The 16,921-nt window shown below is 42.5% G+C and overlaps 1 protein-coding gene across 2 annotated transcripts in view; it reads left to right on the top strand.

The window, feature by feature from the left end:
* MIB1 (MIB E3 ubiquitin protein ligase 1) overlaps positions 1-16,921 on the top strand; it is a 376,461-nt gene that overhangs the window by 108,662 nt on the left and 250,878 nt on the right. For both annotated transcript variants that reach the window (XM_085605778.1, XM_085605777.1), the window contains exons 4-5: positions 11,985-12,089; positions 13,125-13,191. In XM_085605778.1, the coding sequence (XP_085461904.1) occupies positions 11,985-12,089; positions 13,125-13,191 (172 nt within the window). The remainder of the gene's footprint in view (positions 1-11,984; positions 12,090-13,124; positions 13,192-16,921) is intronic.

Here is a 16,921-nt window from a genome sequence, read left to right as displayed (position 1 = left end):
TGGCAAATAGTGAAACATGGCTCTGTTGAGCCTGCTCTGGCTATAGAGGCAAATATTGCGCCCGAAGCGTGGGAGGAACATTTTTCATCCCTCTATAGCGTAGCTGGGCTGGATCACCTGGGAACCGAGGCTGGAGAGATAGTGTCCCTAACCACTGGTAATTCCTCCATGATGGAAGATTTTAACTTGGAGGATTTGGAAATGGCGATTGCTCGCCTTTCCTCGGGAAAAGCGCCAGGACTTGACAAGCTCCCAGGCGACCTCCTAAAACATGAGGTTAGAATTTGGGCCCCCTACTTCCTCGTACTTTTTAATGCTATTGTCCACGGTATGGCGGTTCCCTCTACTTGGCTGGGGGCAGAGATTGTCCCTATATTTAAAAGGGGTTCACCTCTGCTTCCAGCCAATTACAGACCGATCAGTCTGATAGACGTCCCCCAGAAGCTTTTCGCGAGGCTTCTGTTGGATCGGCTTTCGGACTGGATCGAAATAGGGAAATCTTGAGCCCCCTCCAGGCTGGGTTTCGACAAAAGGTCTCTACCATAGACCAGGTCTTCAGGCTGTCCCTCATATATTGGAAAACAATACAGTTGGAGGGTGGCAGCCTCTATACTGTATTTGTGGACCTGAGGGCGGCCTTTGACCTGGTTCCACGTGGTAAGCTGTGGGAAGTGCTGGCTAGAGTGGGGGTACCAAGTGATCTATTGTCGATGATTATTCGACTTCACACCAACACCTATGCTCAAGTGAGGTGTGGTAAGCAGGGCGCCCTATCCAACAAGTTTCCCGTTGGCAGAGGGTTAAGACAGGGGTGCGTACTTCCACCGACCCTGTTCTGCCTCTTTGTCAATGGGGTCATTGACCACCTCAACGGGGTCCCTAATTCTGACGTCCCAAAGCTGGCAGGAAGGAGGGTTCCGGCAATTATGTTTGCGGATGATACCCTCCTCCTCTCCAAGTCGCCGATGGGAATCCAGCGTGTTCTGGATGGCTTTGTGGACTTCTGTAGAGAGCACGGACTGGAGATTAATACTACGAAGACCAAATTTATGGCCTTCAATCCCCCGCCTAGGTTCCACTGCATTCCCCGTATAGGGAACAATACGCTAGAACGGGTTAACACCTTTGAATATCTTGGTGTAACCCCCAAATGAGAAAATGGGGTGGGGTCCGCATCAGGGGAAAGCAAAGCTAAAACTAGTACAACATGTGGGTGGGATATTAAGGCTGTTGGGGAAGAATAGGTCAACTCTTAAACCTATAGGCCCTCCGCTCCACATTTATAGGGCGCAAGCCAGAGGAGCCGTTATTTATGGCAGTGAATTATGGGGCCACAAAGTCTCGTCTTGCTTGGCAAAGGAGGAGAACAGGTTTCTCAGGTGCTTAGTAGCCCTCCCTCCAAGCACACCTTTAGTGCCACTAAGACTTGACTTAGGTATTAGACCCCTGGAAGAAGATCTGGCGCTCCGCCCTCTGATCTACTGGCGCAGACTGTGGGCGGTGCCCGAATTGATCCATTATAGGCAGGGCTTGCAGGAAGTCCTTAGCCTTCCGAATTCGGGGAATATTGGTTGGCTCAAATTTGTAAGGAGTAGTCTGGTGGGTCTAGGCCTTGACACCCTATGGAATGATCCTCTAGATGCTTGCCCCAGGCTTCCAAAAAAGGCCCTCACTAAAATGTACTATGACTCCAAGGCTCCCACATTCCACCCCTGCACAACCCCTAGGACCCTCACGGAGCAATTTATTTGTATTAAAAATGTTTACAGCCTGGAACCAGCCCTGGACAATATACACCCAGTACTAATAAGGAAGCTGTATCTGCAATGGAGGCATGGGTCCCTGCCAATCCGTGCACTCACTAGTCACTGGACTGAGTCCGCACCTAGCACTTGCCCGGCATGCAGAGTAAGTGATGAAACTGAACTGCATATAATATTCTTTTGTCCGGGCTATAGTGAGGCGCGGAGAAAATGGATCATCCCCATTTGCAGGAACTTGGGTTTTACTAGGTGTCATGAAGCCTTTAGAATCCTCAAGAGTGAAATGGCTGCCCATATTGTGTTTGCTGTGGCCAAATTTCTGGGGGCTTTCTGGCATACAAGGAGACGGTACCTGAAAACGCTCACCTGATTCAATTTGTACTGGTTTAAACTGTATATGACTGCTGTAACGAGCGGCCATATAGATGTCCTGGTCTTTTAAATGTTTTAAATATTTTAAACCACTTTTTAACTAATTTTATGTATGTTTTTAAATATTTTTATAATAATATAATTCTATGCATCTTTTATGGAGATATTCTCCGAAATAAAGTTTATTTGACTGACTGACTGGAAAACCAAGAATTGAGGAGGCCTTCATCAAGTGTCTATTCTTTTTGAATGTTATATATTGGCACTACTTAAAAGGTTAGGGGCAGTCTCTTGCAAGCATATCCGAAAGAGCCCTGTGTAGCAATAAAGAGAAATGTGACAGTAGGAAAGTTTTTGTGAATTATCTTTGCATAACAATTGCTAGAGGTCTCACTCTATGGTTGGAGATTCTGTTCTGTACCCATTAAGGCAATCTAACGAATGTTAATGATGCTGATTAAAAGGGCCAAACAGAAGAATCTGAGATCTTTTGGTTTATCTAGATGTGAATAATAAAAATGCATTACTGTGTTCCTGGAAGCCCATAGCACCACACATCTGAAAATGCATGCTGTAAAAAGTGAATATCAGTGCCCAAGATAACGGTTTACACAAAATTAAAGATCATTGCAATGCTGCATGCATATTTTAGACTGAATCGTTGTATTAGTTTCCTAGTATTATAAAGTGAGTACGCCAGAAAAGAATTCCCGGCCAACTTGATAGATGAGACGCTAGACACTAATCCTTCACACTTTCGGCGGCTCTGGGAAGGTCTTGGGTTCTAGGAGAAAGACAACCATGGCCGACTCGCTCTTAAAACAGAGTTTGGTTTATGTGGCACAAATCCTCTCTTAAATGGGCCGAGGGGTGATAGAGGGGGGAAAAAGTGAAAGCTGCATCCTTTTGTAGAAGATGACATTCCTTTTATCTTCAAGTGCTGCAAGTTCTCTTTTTCTGAATTCGTTTTATGGGTCTTCATATATGCTGAAAATATGTATTGTTTGATGTTCCTATGACTCAAGGGCTCTTTTGGGGCTTAAAAACGTCTGGAAGAGATGTTTGTCCACCCAGGTGATAGTACAGCACACTCATAAATGCAGTGAACTGTCTCGGTATTTCCTTTCCTTCGCTCACAGGACCAGCTTTAGCATCTTGTGGAGGAGAGTCAATCCCAAAATAGGTGTGTTCTTTCAGCTGTGTGTGGGGGGGGGGGCGAGGGGGGCAGGGAGGGAGGGAGGGAGGGAGGGAAGGAAGGAAGGAAGGAAGGAAGGAAGGAAGGAAAACTTTCTAATATAAGTACACCAAATTTGGGTGCTTCATGGCAAGTTTTATGCGCATCGGTCAAGCGGGGGCCTAAAAAAAGACTGGGAAGCGGGGCCCCAAATGTGACATTTCCCCAATTAACTCTCATATGATTCTTTGCTCCTCATACAGAAAAAATAGGTAAACTAAATTACACCAATCATAGGATGTAAATAGAACTTTACGCATTTAAGTGCCTTTGCTTGGTTTTTTTATAAATCCATTCAGTAGCTTTCTAGACATTAGTGTTTTAAAATATTTTCTGGTCTTTAACGGATTTCTGGACCGTTAATTGGCAGATACACAGAGAATGTGCAATTTTAATTAAAAAGAAAAAAGAAAGGCATGCCATTGGGTTAGGAAGCTTTTCTTCAGTCATGCAGATCCACAAATGATACTACGTTTCGTTAATCTGCTGAGCTTTGATTGACTGGCTATCACAGAAAAAATTCTGTTGCAGCCTCCATTGTCCATCACGGTGCACCAATCAAGGATCCAACAGGTCTCGCCTGTGCAAGAGCTATTGGCTTTCCCAATGTCTTTTAGCCATGTTGGACACCAGCGCGTGGCTGCTTTTCAGCCGGGCTAAAAGTTAGTGTTGTGGAGTGTTGTAGCGTAAAGTGGGGTGTTGAGCCAAGGTGTGGACTAGTGTGCCAGAGTGGAGGGGCTTGGAGTAGAGCAGAGTATAGTGTGGTGACGTTGAGCTGAAGTGGTGTGGTGTGGAGTATGCATGTAGTGGTAGCACACTATCATTACAGACAACACATTTTCGATTCAAATGGCCATTACATTTACACATAAAGTTTTACTGATTAAACTATGCATCGCACAAATGAGTGGAAATGTCATCACCAAGTGTACTTAATTTTTTTGTAATTGTATTCAAATATTTGTTTCCACCATACTCCCGAATTACAAAAAAAGTGCTTCAATTGAGGTTTCCTAATTTTGATAAATTCTGAAATATTTGCAGTTCATTTAGAGACATTTACATTTTCTTGTGTGCTAGAAAAAACTTTTCTTTCCCAGTACTGGCAAGATTATCACATAAATCCTCTCACTTAGAACTCTGAAAAAGAAAAGTAAACACCATGCTCCTGCGAAGACAGAGCCAGACATTTGACCTCTATCTTTGAACGCACAGCAAATATGACAAAATAAAACGAAATTTAAAGGACTCATGGAAAGAGTACAAGGAGCGATAGTGAACAAGCTTTGCTCCTCTGGAGGGAGGACAACATGCTGAACAGCCTAAACAAATAAAGCCAGCGAATAGAAAAGCAGAAAATGTGAGTTGCAAACCAAAAAGCTAATGGTAAGCAGTGAGCAGAATGCATTCCTAGGGAAGCTTTCAGAATGCCCTTGAAGTCTTTTTGCAACCAGACAGCTGAGCTGTCTGGTAGGCTTCAACCTAAAAAGGGCATAAACTGGTAGGGTGAACCTACCTAGATTCACAGGCTAATTGCAAGTGTGTGTGAGGGGCCCAAAGGTATTTGTTCCTAGTATAAGTCCCATTAAATGAATTTATTTTGTACTCTGAGATCATGTTAGACCTGTACCCTTCAGATAGCATTTCCCCAAACGTTTTGCTTTGTCATGCCAGGGTTTGCTGATTCTTTTGGGGTGGCCATAGGGCCTGCAGTGCCAAAGCATGTGTACCCGTTCTACACACGTTAGGAAGTGGTGCTTATCTGGTATTGCTGAATATGTGACCAGCCTGCCATTGCAGGCTGGCGTGCGCTTTGCATCAATGGGGTCTGTAAACATGTGTCCAGCCTGCCATTGCAGACTGGCGTTCACTTTGCATCGGTGGTGTCCCTAAATAGGTGTCCAACCTGCCATTACAGGCTGATGTATGCTTTGCACCTATGGTGCTCCTAAATATTTGTCCAACCTGCCATTGCAAATTGGTGTGCATAATTGCACGTTTACTCAGACTGGCCTTTTTAAGTCACTAGCCATCCTGAGAGGACCTTTTACTTCCACCCGAGTACCCCAAGGGTATTTCTTAAGGGATGAAGCGAGTGGTAGGTAAAAGGCAGGGCAGATACACATGTGTGTCCCCTGCCTGGTAGGAATACCCATGTGTGTTTTCACTACCTTTGAGGTTTGCTCTTCCCATAGGCTAACATGGGGAAATGGTTGAAATCTTTTCAGGCTACAATAGTGGATTGCAGTGAAGCAGCCCTATGATTTTCCTATAGTTGGATTTGTAGTGGCAACCCCTTGCCAATGGTAAAGGTGGCTTTGTCGTAATTCGCGTAGAAATGCCACTACTAGAAAGTGTTCTAGAAAAAGGGTTTGAGCCCTTGATAGCAAATTAGAATGGGCCTCTTCAACCTATAAAATCAAACAATTTATCTCGTTCCCTGTTTTTTAGGTCTCACCTGAGCCAGCGCGCTTGCGCTGCTCTGCGAGGCTTCTAGTAAGCACTTTTAACTCGGACCACACGCTCCTGCGTGTTTTTTTTTTTTTTTTTTGCTCATAGCTATTGGCCTATGCGTGCGTCTTTCTAAGAAAGACAGCGCGCAATTGGCCGTAGGCGGGTGCATGTCCCTCCTTCTCTCGTCCCTGGCCTAGGGAGCTCGGGAGCAAGCAGCGGCCCGCACTGAGCCTGCTGCATTCCTTAAATTCTTTGTAGTGCACGCACGCGCACCAGTCCGGCTCTGCCGTGTGCCTCCAGCCACTTTCAGCTCAGGAACAATTCGCTGCAAGCTTTCTGTGCCAATCCAGAGCTCACCCTTGCTGCTGCCTCCAAACGAAAAGGTGCTAATAGTTTGCTGTTTACGTCTCAAGGAGGGTTACTTGATGTGGTGCCCATTCAACCACTCCAGACGCTTGCTGCATCGACACTAGGCATGTTTTTAATTTATTAAGAACTTCACTGGAAAATGTCCGTTTGATCCCTTCTGGACAGAGAAAGGTGCAGCCTGAAATGCACGGCCGGAACATTGGTCACTTCACAAACAGTAGATGCCCCAGGGTCGTTGCTCGGGGTGATCACAGCCGCCCTGGAGCCTCTGAGCTAGATGGTGTGTTGTTAGTCTTTGTTAGCCACGTCTGTTTGCAGGTTTTACGACTATCTGACAGGGATGTGACACTGGCTGTCCAAAATACATGTATTTTATTGTTAACCGCGCAAGTTAGTTACTGCTACATATTTGAAATCGGCTGCAAACTGTCTGCTTTCTGCCCACAAATTCCTTTTTAACTCCCAGTGTTGTCAGCTGTGCCTGTCTTTCGTTGGTTAGTTCATCCAAAGGCACATTGGCGATTCTCTGTATCTGCCAAGGCGAGGGCCGCTGTAGAAACCACACACGACTATCAGACGGCAGCCACATTTCTCTTGTACTTTCTTCCACACACGTGCAGGGTAATCTTCTTTTCATTGCCACTGTTAATTGTGGGGGGGGGGGGGGGGAGCTGGTCACTATGACCCCTGCTCACCTGTGGTAATAGACAGCATATCTGTGTACATTCTCTGTGCCCTGCTGTCTTTTTAATTTGTCTAAATTACAATCAAAAGATATTCTACCAGACCCTTAACACAAGGCCACGTGAAGGTGGGACTATTTCCTTTCTCATGGAAAACTTTGCTTGTGTATGCTGTGGTGATAACATGGAATTGGACTTATACACAGTGGTATAATGTGTGAATCTGTTTATTGGCATCTTATACTGTGCCACTTTTCTCTGCGCTACATAGCGTGCATACATATGTACTATGCAGTGCAAATGAACGTGTCCTAATAACACCTGTTATTTAGAGCTGGAATGCAAACACTTGTATTCAGGCCCCTGTTACTACAGTGAAAATATAAAATTGTATTCTTCCCATGGTACAACTTTGCCGACAGTAGGAAACATGGCCTGCTGTCTAACAGAATGTGCATTTATTACCAGTATTGATGGGGGGGGGGGGCTATCATTACTCACGGGAGACTGCGTCTCGCCTCTTCTGTTCGTAGCCACTTACCACACCCAACAATGGCAATACATAGCATTGAATGTCCATGCTGTCCATCTGTACTATATCTGTATGTGGGAAGTGATTACAGTATGGAGTCAGAGTGTGATTTTCTGCAGCCGTGCTGTAGCATGGCCACAATGTTCACTTTTAGCTTTACACTGTACAAAGGAATGTGGATTTATGAGTAAAGATCACTGCACATATCAAAACAACTGGGCCTATACCCAGAAGGCCTAAAGAGTTCAGACATAGCCCCTTCTCACTGAATAGCCTGGTTTCTGAATGATGGGCCGGAAAGAAACAGCATGGCTTGAACCATGTATGTAGTCTTTGTCGACGCAGTTTACTACTATTTTCAGGCAGGGGGCCATCGGGGCTGGCTCAAGCAGCTACAAATATTCCACATTATTCTATATGTACAGCTGTCATTTAAAATGAAGAAGTGTATATTGGTGTGAATAAGAATATATGCCATAAACTCGTGCTGTTGTGGCAAAGATGCGTAATTAATGGGACCATATTATGACAATCTGGCACATGCAGTGTTTGCATTGGTATTAAGTGTAAGCCCATACATGTGGTGGGTGGGGTTGGGGTAAAAGGCTGTCGCACCATAACTGAGCTGTGCCGTATTTGATGAGTTTGTGTGCCAACAGATATTGTAATGCAGATGTGTGTCTAGTTTGGTAAAGGCAATCAGCACTCAGTAACTAACAGCCACATAATTACACTCTACTCAATGCAACATAAATACACTCCAGATAATATCACCCAGTGCCATATAATTACACACCACATACTTACTCTACTCAATGCAACATAAATACACTCCACACAGTGCCACATAATTATATGCTACATAATTACATTGCACTCAATGCAACATACACTCCAAATACCACTGTGCCACATAATTACTCTACTGAATGCAACATACACTCCACACAATACCACTCAGTGCCACATTATTGTATGCTACATAATTACACTGCACTCATGCAACATACACTCCAAATAATACCACTCAGTGCCACATAATTACACACCTGCATAATTACACTCTACTGAATACAACATACATGCCCCATAATACCACTCAGTGCCACATAATTACATGCCACGTAATTACTATACTCAATGCAACATAAATACACTCCACATACCATTCAGTACCACATAATCACACGTCACAATTACACGCTATTCAATCCAACCTAAATACTCTACATAATACCACTCAGTGCCACATAATTACACACCACATAATTACACTCCATTCAATGCAACATAAATACACTCCACATAATACCACTTAGTGCCATATAATTACACGCCACATACTTGCTCTACTCAATGCAACATAAATACACTCCACATAATACCACTCAGTACCACATAATCACACGTCACAATTACACTCTATTCAATGCAACATAAATACACTCCACATAATACAACTCAGTGCCACATAATTACACACCACATAATTACACTCTACTGAATGCAACATACACTCCACACAATACCACTCAGTGCCACATAATTATATGCTACATAATTACACTGCACTCATGCAACATACACTCCAAATAATACCACTCAGTGCCACATAATTACACACCTGCATAATTACACTCTACTGAATACAACATACATGCCCCATAATACCACTCAGTGCCACATAATTACATGCCACGTAATTACTATACTCAATGCAACATAAATACACTCCACATACCATTCAGTACCACATAATCACACGTCACAATTACACGCTATTCAATCCAACCTAAATACTCTACATAATACCACTCAGTGCCACATAATTACACACCACATAATTACACTCCATTCAATGCAACATAAATACACTCCACATAATACCACTTAGTGCCATATAATTACACGCCACATACTTGCTCTACTCAATGCAACATAAATACACTCCACATAATACCACTCAGTACCACATAATCACACGTCACAATTACACTCTATTCAATGCAACATAAATACACTCCACATAATACAACTCAGTGCCACATAATTACACACCACATAATTACACTCTACTGAATGCAACATACACTCCACACAATACCACTCAGTGCCATATAATTATATGCTACATAATTACACTGCACTCAATGCAACATACACTCCACATACCACTCAGTACCACATAATTACAAGCCACATAATTACTTTACTCGATGCAACATAAATACACTCTGCATATTACCACTCAGTGCCACACAATTACACGCCACATATTTACCCTCTACTCAATGCAACATAGACTTAACATAATACCACTCTACCACATAATTACACGTCACATAATTACACTCTATTCAATGCAACATAAATACACTCCACATAATACCACTGTGGCACATCATTAGTCGCTACATAATTACACCCTACTCAATGCAACAGAAATACACTCCACATAAATGCACTCTATACCACATACCACCAATCAACATAAATGCAGTCCACACCATGCCACAAATTCATTAAGCAGAATTTCACTCAACACCACAGTTTCAGGCCACACAATTAAACTCAACACATTTCCAATACGCACCGCATAATTACACACCAAACAACATATTTCAAATCCACATCGTACCTCCAATCCACATCATATAGTGTCACCACCTGCGCACCAAACATCATTCACCACCACCATTTTGCATCAGAGCACCATCTAAGCATCCCGTCAGTCTGCCCTTGGAATCTGGCATCTGTTAATTCTCCCTTAGTGTCCGGCCGCTCCTCATGTTCTAATTAAATTACTGTTTTCCAACCTCCACTCCCCCGTTATTTGTCCCGCTCCCCCATAACAAAAAAATTTATAACAAACAAGCATGAGAACAGGCAGGAAGAAGTTGCCAGCAGTGCAAGTACAAAAAAAGTAGAAGACATTTTTTATGTTAAAATCTTTTTTTAATCCGGTTTTTCAGTTGTATAGAATGTCGTCTTCGTTTGTATAAAGGTAACAAAAATGCTTAACACTTTTTATTATAACTTTTCAACATAATGCACAGCAGCCACAATGCTCTACAACATAGCCAAAAGTTCTGGCTAAACACATAAGGTCCCAAAGACGAGACCTATTGGCTATGCCAATGCTTGTTATACGGACTCTGCATTGAAAGGACCAATAATCTCATTTTCATTAGCCCTTGTGATTTATTTTACAATGCTTAAATATTTACTCAAGACCATTTTAAAACCTCTTCTAGCACGTCTTTATAAAGAGCAATATTTTTGGGTAAAAAAGATTTGAATGTTAAACAATCAACGTGCCAAAATAACATAAACCTATAATGACGACATAACAGTTGTTTTGTTCAATCAAATGACTAGTGAGATTAACCATTCAGACCAGTCCTTCATTTGAAAATGAAAACATATTGTAGAATAGACAATTCCTATTGTTAGCAAAGTCTTTTGCTGCCGATATAAGCTACTGGGGGGCCACTAACTTTGATTGTTTGTACTAGTGGAATAGGCGATCTGCCAATATTTCCAAAAACAGGATAGTATCTTGCGGGTACTCTTCCCCCAGGTGCTAGACCAACACGTTTCGAACCCCTACAATTATGGGGTTCTCCTCAGGACCGGGACATATACCAGTTTATACCGGCAGGAAATACTTTGTTAAAAATTGCAATTGTCTATTCCGCCATATGTTTTCGTTTTCAAATGATTTGTCCTATAGGGCTATACTCTGCTATCAAACACACAAGGGAGTCTGCCATTTCTTTCCGACCCACCTTACCTCCCTCCTACATCAGAGCGCTTTTCGGCGGAATAGAAACCAACACTAAACAAATGTTTTTCACATCCCTTGTCGCAAGCAATGTCCCCAGTTTGAAACGGAAACTCGGAACTCTAAGAACCAGAGTAAAGTTATGCCCATTTGTATCTGGCCAGCCCGTCGCTGACCTGTTGTGCGGACCATTATGTGCCAACTCGTTTTGGTAAAGTAGGGCCCTTACGTTGCCTTTGAATGAGTCGCACATTTCTGTAGACTTCATTTCGTGTTGCTCGATCTTTCATCATTTTCAAGCCCTAAATCCACGTCCTAAATTCATCCGAATGAATTCATTTTTTCATGTGCGCCATGCAGACACTCATTCATTCACCCACTCATTCACCCACTCCAGATGACAGACGAACCCTACAGGATAGGTGGCAGATAAGAATAACAGAGTCAGTGAGTTCCTTTCTTAACGCATTATCTTTTGTTAATCCATTTTTTTTAAGATGACCGGTTTGGAAGAATTCCTATTTCCTCCGAATCAGTCTTCGTTTAATTTTTTGTTGCATTTTAACGTTCCTTTTTATTGTTCTTTGCTCTTTTATGCATAACTATTTCCGAATGTCATTTTCCGATGGTTTTGCAAGCTCAGGCTGCAAACACACCAATACGCCCAGGCTCACTCATACATAAAGACGCTAATTGAGCAGGCTGTTTGCAGTGATTTAGCTAAGCTGTACGTTAATGCTCATCTGGTTAAACTATATGGCGAGTAACCTATTTTGTTTTTAACCCCTTACAGGTGACTGAAATCCAGGACTGGAGCGCCTCGAGCCCACACAGCGCAGCATATGTTCTGTGGGACAATGGAGCGAAAAACCTGTATAGAGTTGGCTTTGAGGGGATGGTGAGTTGTAAATCTATATGGTGGAAAGTGTTGGTGGACGAGGAGGAGGAGGTAATGGAAGGTCATGGTCTGAAGCATGCTTTGTCCTCGTTCGCTGCTGGGCATTGTTCGCCCTGCTGTCAGCCAGCATGCCATAAGGCGGCCGATTGTGTGCGCGACTGGAGTGATCGTGCATATTCGGTTTACACCGGTCCTGCACCTGTTCACAGAAAAACCAGGGTGTTTCTTTGCAAGCTGTGAATGGCTTGTGTTTTATTCCTGTGCTACTCTTCAAAACGTGTCTCGTGGGACACCGAGAGGAAAACGGGCACTTGCTTGTTTGAGGGAGAGGAGTAAAACATATAAGTGACTCTTAACATCTGTATTTTTATTAAATGAAAGCTTTTATGGGCATATTAGCACCTTTCAGATGGAGGCGCTGAGCAGTTGGTTGCTATGTATGTAGTGGGCTGCTCCAGCACATTTCCTTCCTGAACCTGTGGGATCTAATAGATCACTTAAAGCCTTTCTGTATTTCATTCATGCCTGCAGCTGTTTGCTTATTTTAAATGCTGGAGCATCTTGGAATGTGGCATTTCCATAGTACTTTCCTGCATCTTGCTGAGGCCCCAAAGTGTGCTGGCCAAGAGGTGGCGCAGGTACTTACCCACATCACCCAGTGCAGGCGTGTGGAAGCCTAGTTGGTTGCTGTATGTTCTGTTAGGGTTGAGTTTTGGTGTCATGCATGTACAACTGAGACCCTACTTGTAATAGATTCCTCCTTCCGGACTCAAACAGGATGCCAGATTATGTGTAAATGTTAGGAAAACAGGCTAACTGTCATAAATGTTGCTTATAATAACAGCATGTGGTCTTTAATACCCCCTGAAAGGTTCTTCGGATGCTGTCTAACCCTTTTATAATCCCATATTGGTGTGCGTTTGATCATTTGTAAGTGTATGGACCGTTGCGCTAATGAGTTTGGCTGAATAAAGCGATGACACTGCAGCTGCTACCTTAAGTATATCTGTCTAAATGTATTTCATTGTGTTCCAGTCCGACCTGAAGTGTGTCCAGGATGCCAAAGGTGGTTCCTTCTACAGAGACCACTGTCCTGTGTTGGGTAAGTTACAGTGTTTAAGTGAGGATGTATTTGTGCAGTGCAGCACGGGTGCGCTGCTGGTTTGTGCTGGGTTTCACCTTGATGCGCCCTGCAGACACCGAGGCCCTCAGTGTGTCTGATGACACCAGGAAACTTCATTGTCTTCAGCACGAGCGCAAACGTTGACATGTTTAGTGTGCGTAGAGAAGACCTCATTCTTGAAACACTGAGCTACAGGTTGAAACCGTAGCTCAGTGTCTCTGGAATCGGACACGCCTCTGTTTGGAGAGAGGGCATCCCCTCTCAGACAGATGCAGTGTGTTACTGTGCCCACCTGCTGGGGTCGTGTCCTCTGACCCCTGTACCTACATTCCAAGTGCCCTTGTGGTGTGCAGAAAAGTCAGTGTGCCTCCTGTTAGCGCCTGTGCCATTTTGCTCGCATCTGTAATTAGCTACAGATGCAAAGGCAACGCGTTTCTCCATTTGCTTGGGGGAAACACTCCCATTGAAATGGGAAGTGTTGTATTCTAGGTGTATATTGCTTTAAGTGTCAATACTAGAAAGAAAAGCCTTCATGTGATTCTGCTGGCTTGGAATGTGCGCCTAACCCTCTGCGGCCACTTCTGTAACAGCAAAGTTCACCAGGGGTGAAAAACGGGGCCACACACACCTGTCAAACCTCCAGGCCCTTTCTGGAATGCAGGCCGATAGCTGACGAGGCTTTTCATGTTTTGCTAAATGTTTACTCCCTATTCTTCCTATGCACATCGAACAGGATATGTGAACTAGTGTATAATACCCGCCCCATCTTGCACAATGAAGTGGTGAGGAAACCGTATATAATCCATGTCCCAGAAAAAGAGGGAAACTTTGCAACGAAATGATTGAGAAAATGGATAGTGTCGGTGTTTTTGAAGTGCATGTGTATCCGCTCTGGATCTGTGGCAGGCGCAGAAAATGCTTTCAGTTAATTTACCTGACAAACCAGTAAATCGCCATTCTAGGTGCATTCTATTAGCCTTAACTAATGGAAGTACGTCGACTCTTACTAAACCTAGGTTTCAGCAGTGCCATCTAGACTTTTAAGGTTAAAATGTAGCAGTTTGCTGTTTGGTGATTTATGAAACCTTTATGTTTCTCTGGCGAAGGTGAATCTAGATCTGTCTGGTAATGGTGTTACTGGGTTTGTACAATTTGCTACTCTTTTTGTTTTTTAACATCAGTAAATTGTAGTATCTTCTGGCAACGTCTAAAAGTACCTTTCTAACTTAAAAATTATTCATTCCATGCTAACTTCCGAAAGCGTTTAAAATGTGGCTCCTTATTGTAGAAAAGAGGTATATATTTCTGTTTAGGAAAAAAAGCATCTACATTAGGTTTAAATTGCTTTAAAATATAAACAAATCAGGCTAGTTTCAGTTATCACTCTGAAAATATGTGGTGATCCATTGTTTTTCCAAGCATTCTAAAGAGTTATTTGTTTAAACTGTTTTGTATGATGCATCTGGCCCTATAGCAGTGGGGCATTCAAATTATTTTTTAAACGATGTGGGAGAAAATAAAAAATGCTGCAGCTCCCTCTTAGTCTGCTTCAGTTGATTACAAAGCTGCATTTTTTGCATGCTAGTTAGTTCATTCAAGTTGCCTCTCCCTGTTGATGTCATGAAGTCCTTCATAAGTGCTAGTTTAGTTTTGATACATAGTATGTGTCATAGACACACTGATGATGGGGGTGTGAATGTCTTATTGTCTACATTTTTCTCTAACATTGTGCCAATCTAGTCTTCCTGTGTTTTGAATCTAGCTTTAAGTGGCTTTTTGAAAGTGTAAGCGCATTTTGCTTTGAGTTCACACAAAGCAGTGTTTTCTCTTTTCCTCCTGTAAGAGTCTCCCCATGCAACTCTAGTAAATGTACTTTTCAGTTCTATTCTTTGAGGCAGCTTTATATGGTTTGACAGACTATTGTTTTTTTTTTTTTTTAAATGCATACATAATACACATGCGTAAAGAGCTTTTGGACAGTGGGCTTCATCTATTTGTCTTTTAAATTGCCCTACACATTTTTCTTCCTGAACCACAGCATACTGCATGGGACAGTGATTCATTTCATTATACCCATCGCTTCCTTTCACTTGGACAGCTTCACCAAGCATGTGCACATTGTTCCTATGCGCCTAAAAATAATGTGTTTCTCTTCAGTGATAAATGGTTAAAATACACTTCTTAAAATGTATTTTTTGTATCTTCTCTTTAAATAACTGGTTATTTTTTATAGGGACATTTTCTTGAATTTCACATTGAAATAATACTTTTGCAAATTATATATCGGCAATATTGAAGCACACTATATAGTCTTTAACACTGTTTTCCCTATTTAACTCTTTTCGAACCATTGTACATAGAATAGTAATCATCAACACCTTATATATAAAAACCTAAAAAGTCGCAAGGCCTTTTATCTTGGTGGGTAAACTGTGAGTTGACTCTGTGATAAGAACCCCACCAGGGCGCCCCTTATTCCCTCAAAGCCCATGCACATTCCCCTTTACGTTGCTTATGAGTCACTCCATCGCTACTGTATCCCAAAGCTTGGTATACCAGTGAAAGATCGAGTGGAGATCTGTTTTCTTCCACTATCTATGGCTGTTGCTAATTTATCTGCTCCTAGACACTTCCATTGTGTAGTCCTGTCCGTTTTTATCAGGTGTTTGAGGCTCAGTTCTCTTCACACCAGCAGGAGAAGATCAGGTGTGTCAGGTAACAAGTATCCCAAAATCTCGTTTAGCGATCCTGCTATGTCTTTACAAAATTGTAATTTCAGGCATTCACACTAAACGTGTCTCGTGGAGCCTCGTTGTCTGCATTGCCACCAACCCATATGGCTAGCATTTGGGAACATTCTTCACACTTTAGTAGAGTGACAGTGCCATCCATAAAGCAGATTATAATGTATTTCTCTTGTTTCTATAAAGAAGGAGCTTTTATTTGTTATTCCTTAAAGTTTCCCATTATTCGTGTGTGATTTGTCTGCTAAGCGCCGTATCCCATTTATTTTTAAAAGACCACTAAGGATTGGTTTTAGTTTCTAACAGTATTCCATAAATATTTGAGAGAAGTCCTTTCTGAGATGTCAAGCTGGCAAAATGTGTCTCAAATATTTTATCCTTGTGTGGCAACTGATCTAATTTCCACATGTATTAGCCATTGTCTCACTTGAGCACAGTGTAGCCGTTCAGTTTCTTTTAGTCGGAATCAAGTTACATTGCATGAATTTTTAATTGTCATTGTTATGGAACGTGTCTAGTATAAGTCCACATCCCCCTTCTCTCTCTTTATCAAAAGGACACTGTTGGCGTGCTTGAGAAGAGTTAGGCTTAAAGTGAATTGGGTTATATGGAGGTGGGCAAGAGGTAAGGTGCCACAGCTCTCCTTAGCTACGGAATCCCAGGTCGTTCGTGTTGTGTTAGTGGGATGCTCAGAAATGCATTTTGCAGTCTGTGCTCTTTGCACCCAGACCACATCCCATACAGCCCTAATCATAATTGCCCTCTCCATATGCGTCCAATGGATATTTGACTCTTCTTTGACCATTCTACTATTATTCTTAGTTGGGTGTCTACATAATACAGTTTAAAGTTTAGTAGGGCCAACTCTCCCTGATGTTTCCCTTTCTTTGGGAGTTTGTCGGGTACCCTGTGTAGTACGCCCTTCCACCTGAATCTGTCAGTTGATTCTTGTAGTGCTATAAATA

The sequence above is a fragment of the Triturus cristatus genome, chromosome 5_1 (assembly GCF_964204655.1).
Source record: "Triturus cristatus chromosome 5_1, aTriCri1.1, whole genome shotgun sequence".
NCBI classification, from domain to species: Eukaryota; Metazoa; Chordata; class Amphibia; order Caudata; family Salamandridae; genus Triturus; species Triturus cristatus.
This window is presented reverse-complemented; position numbering and strand designations above follow the sequence as displayed.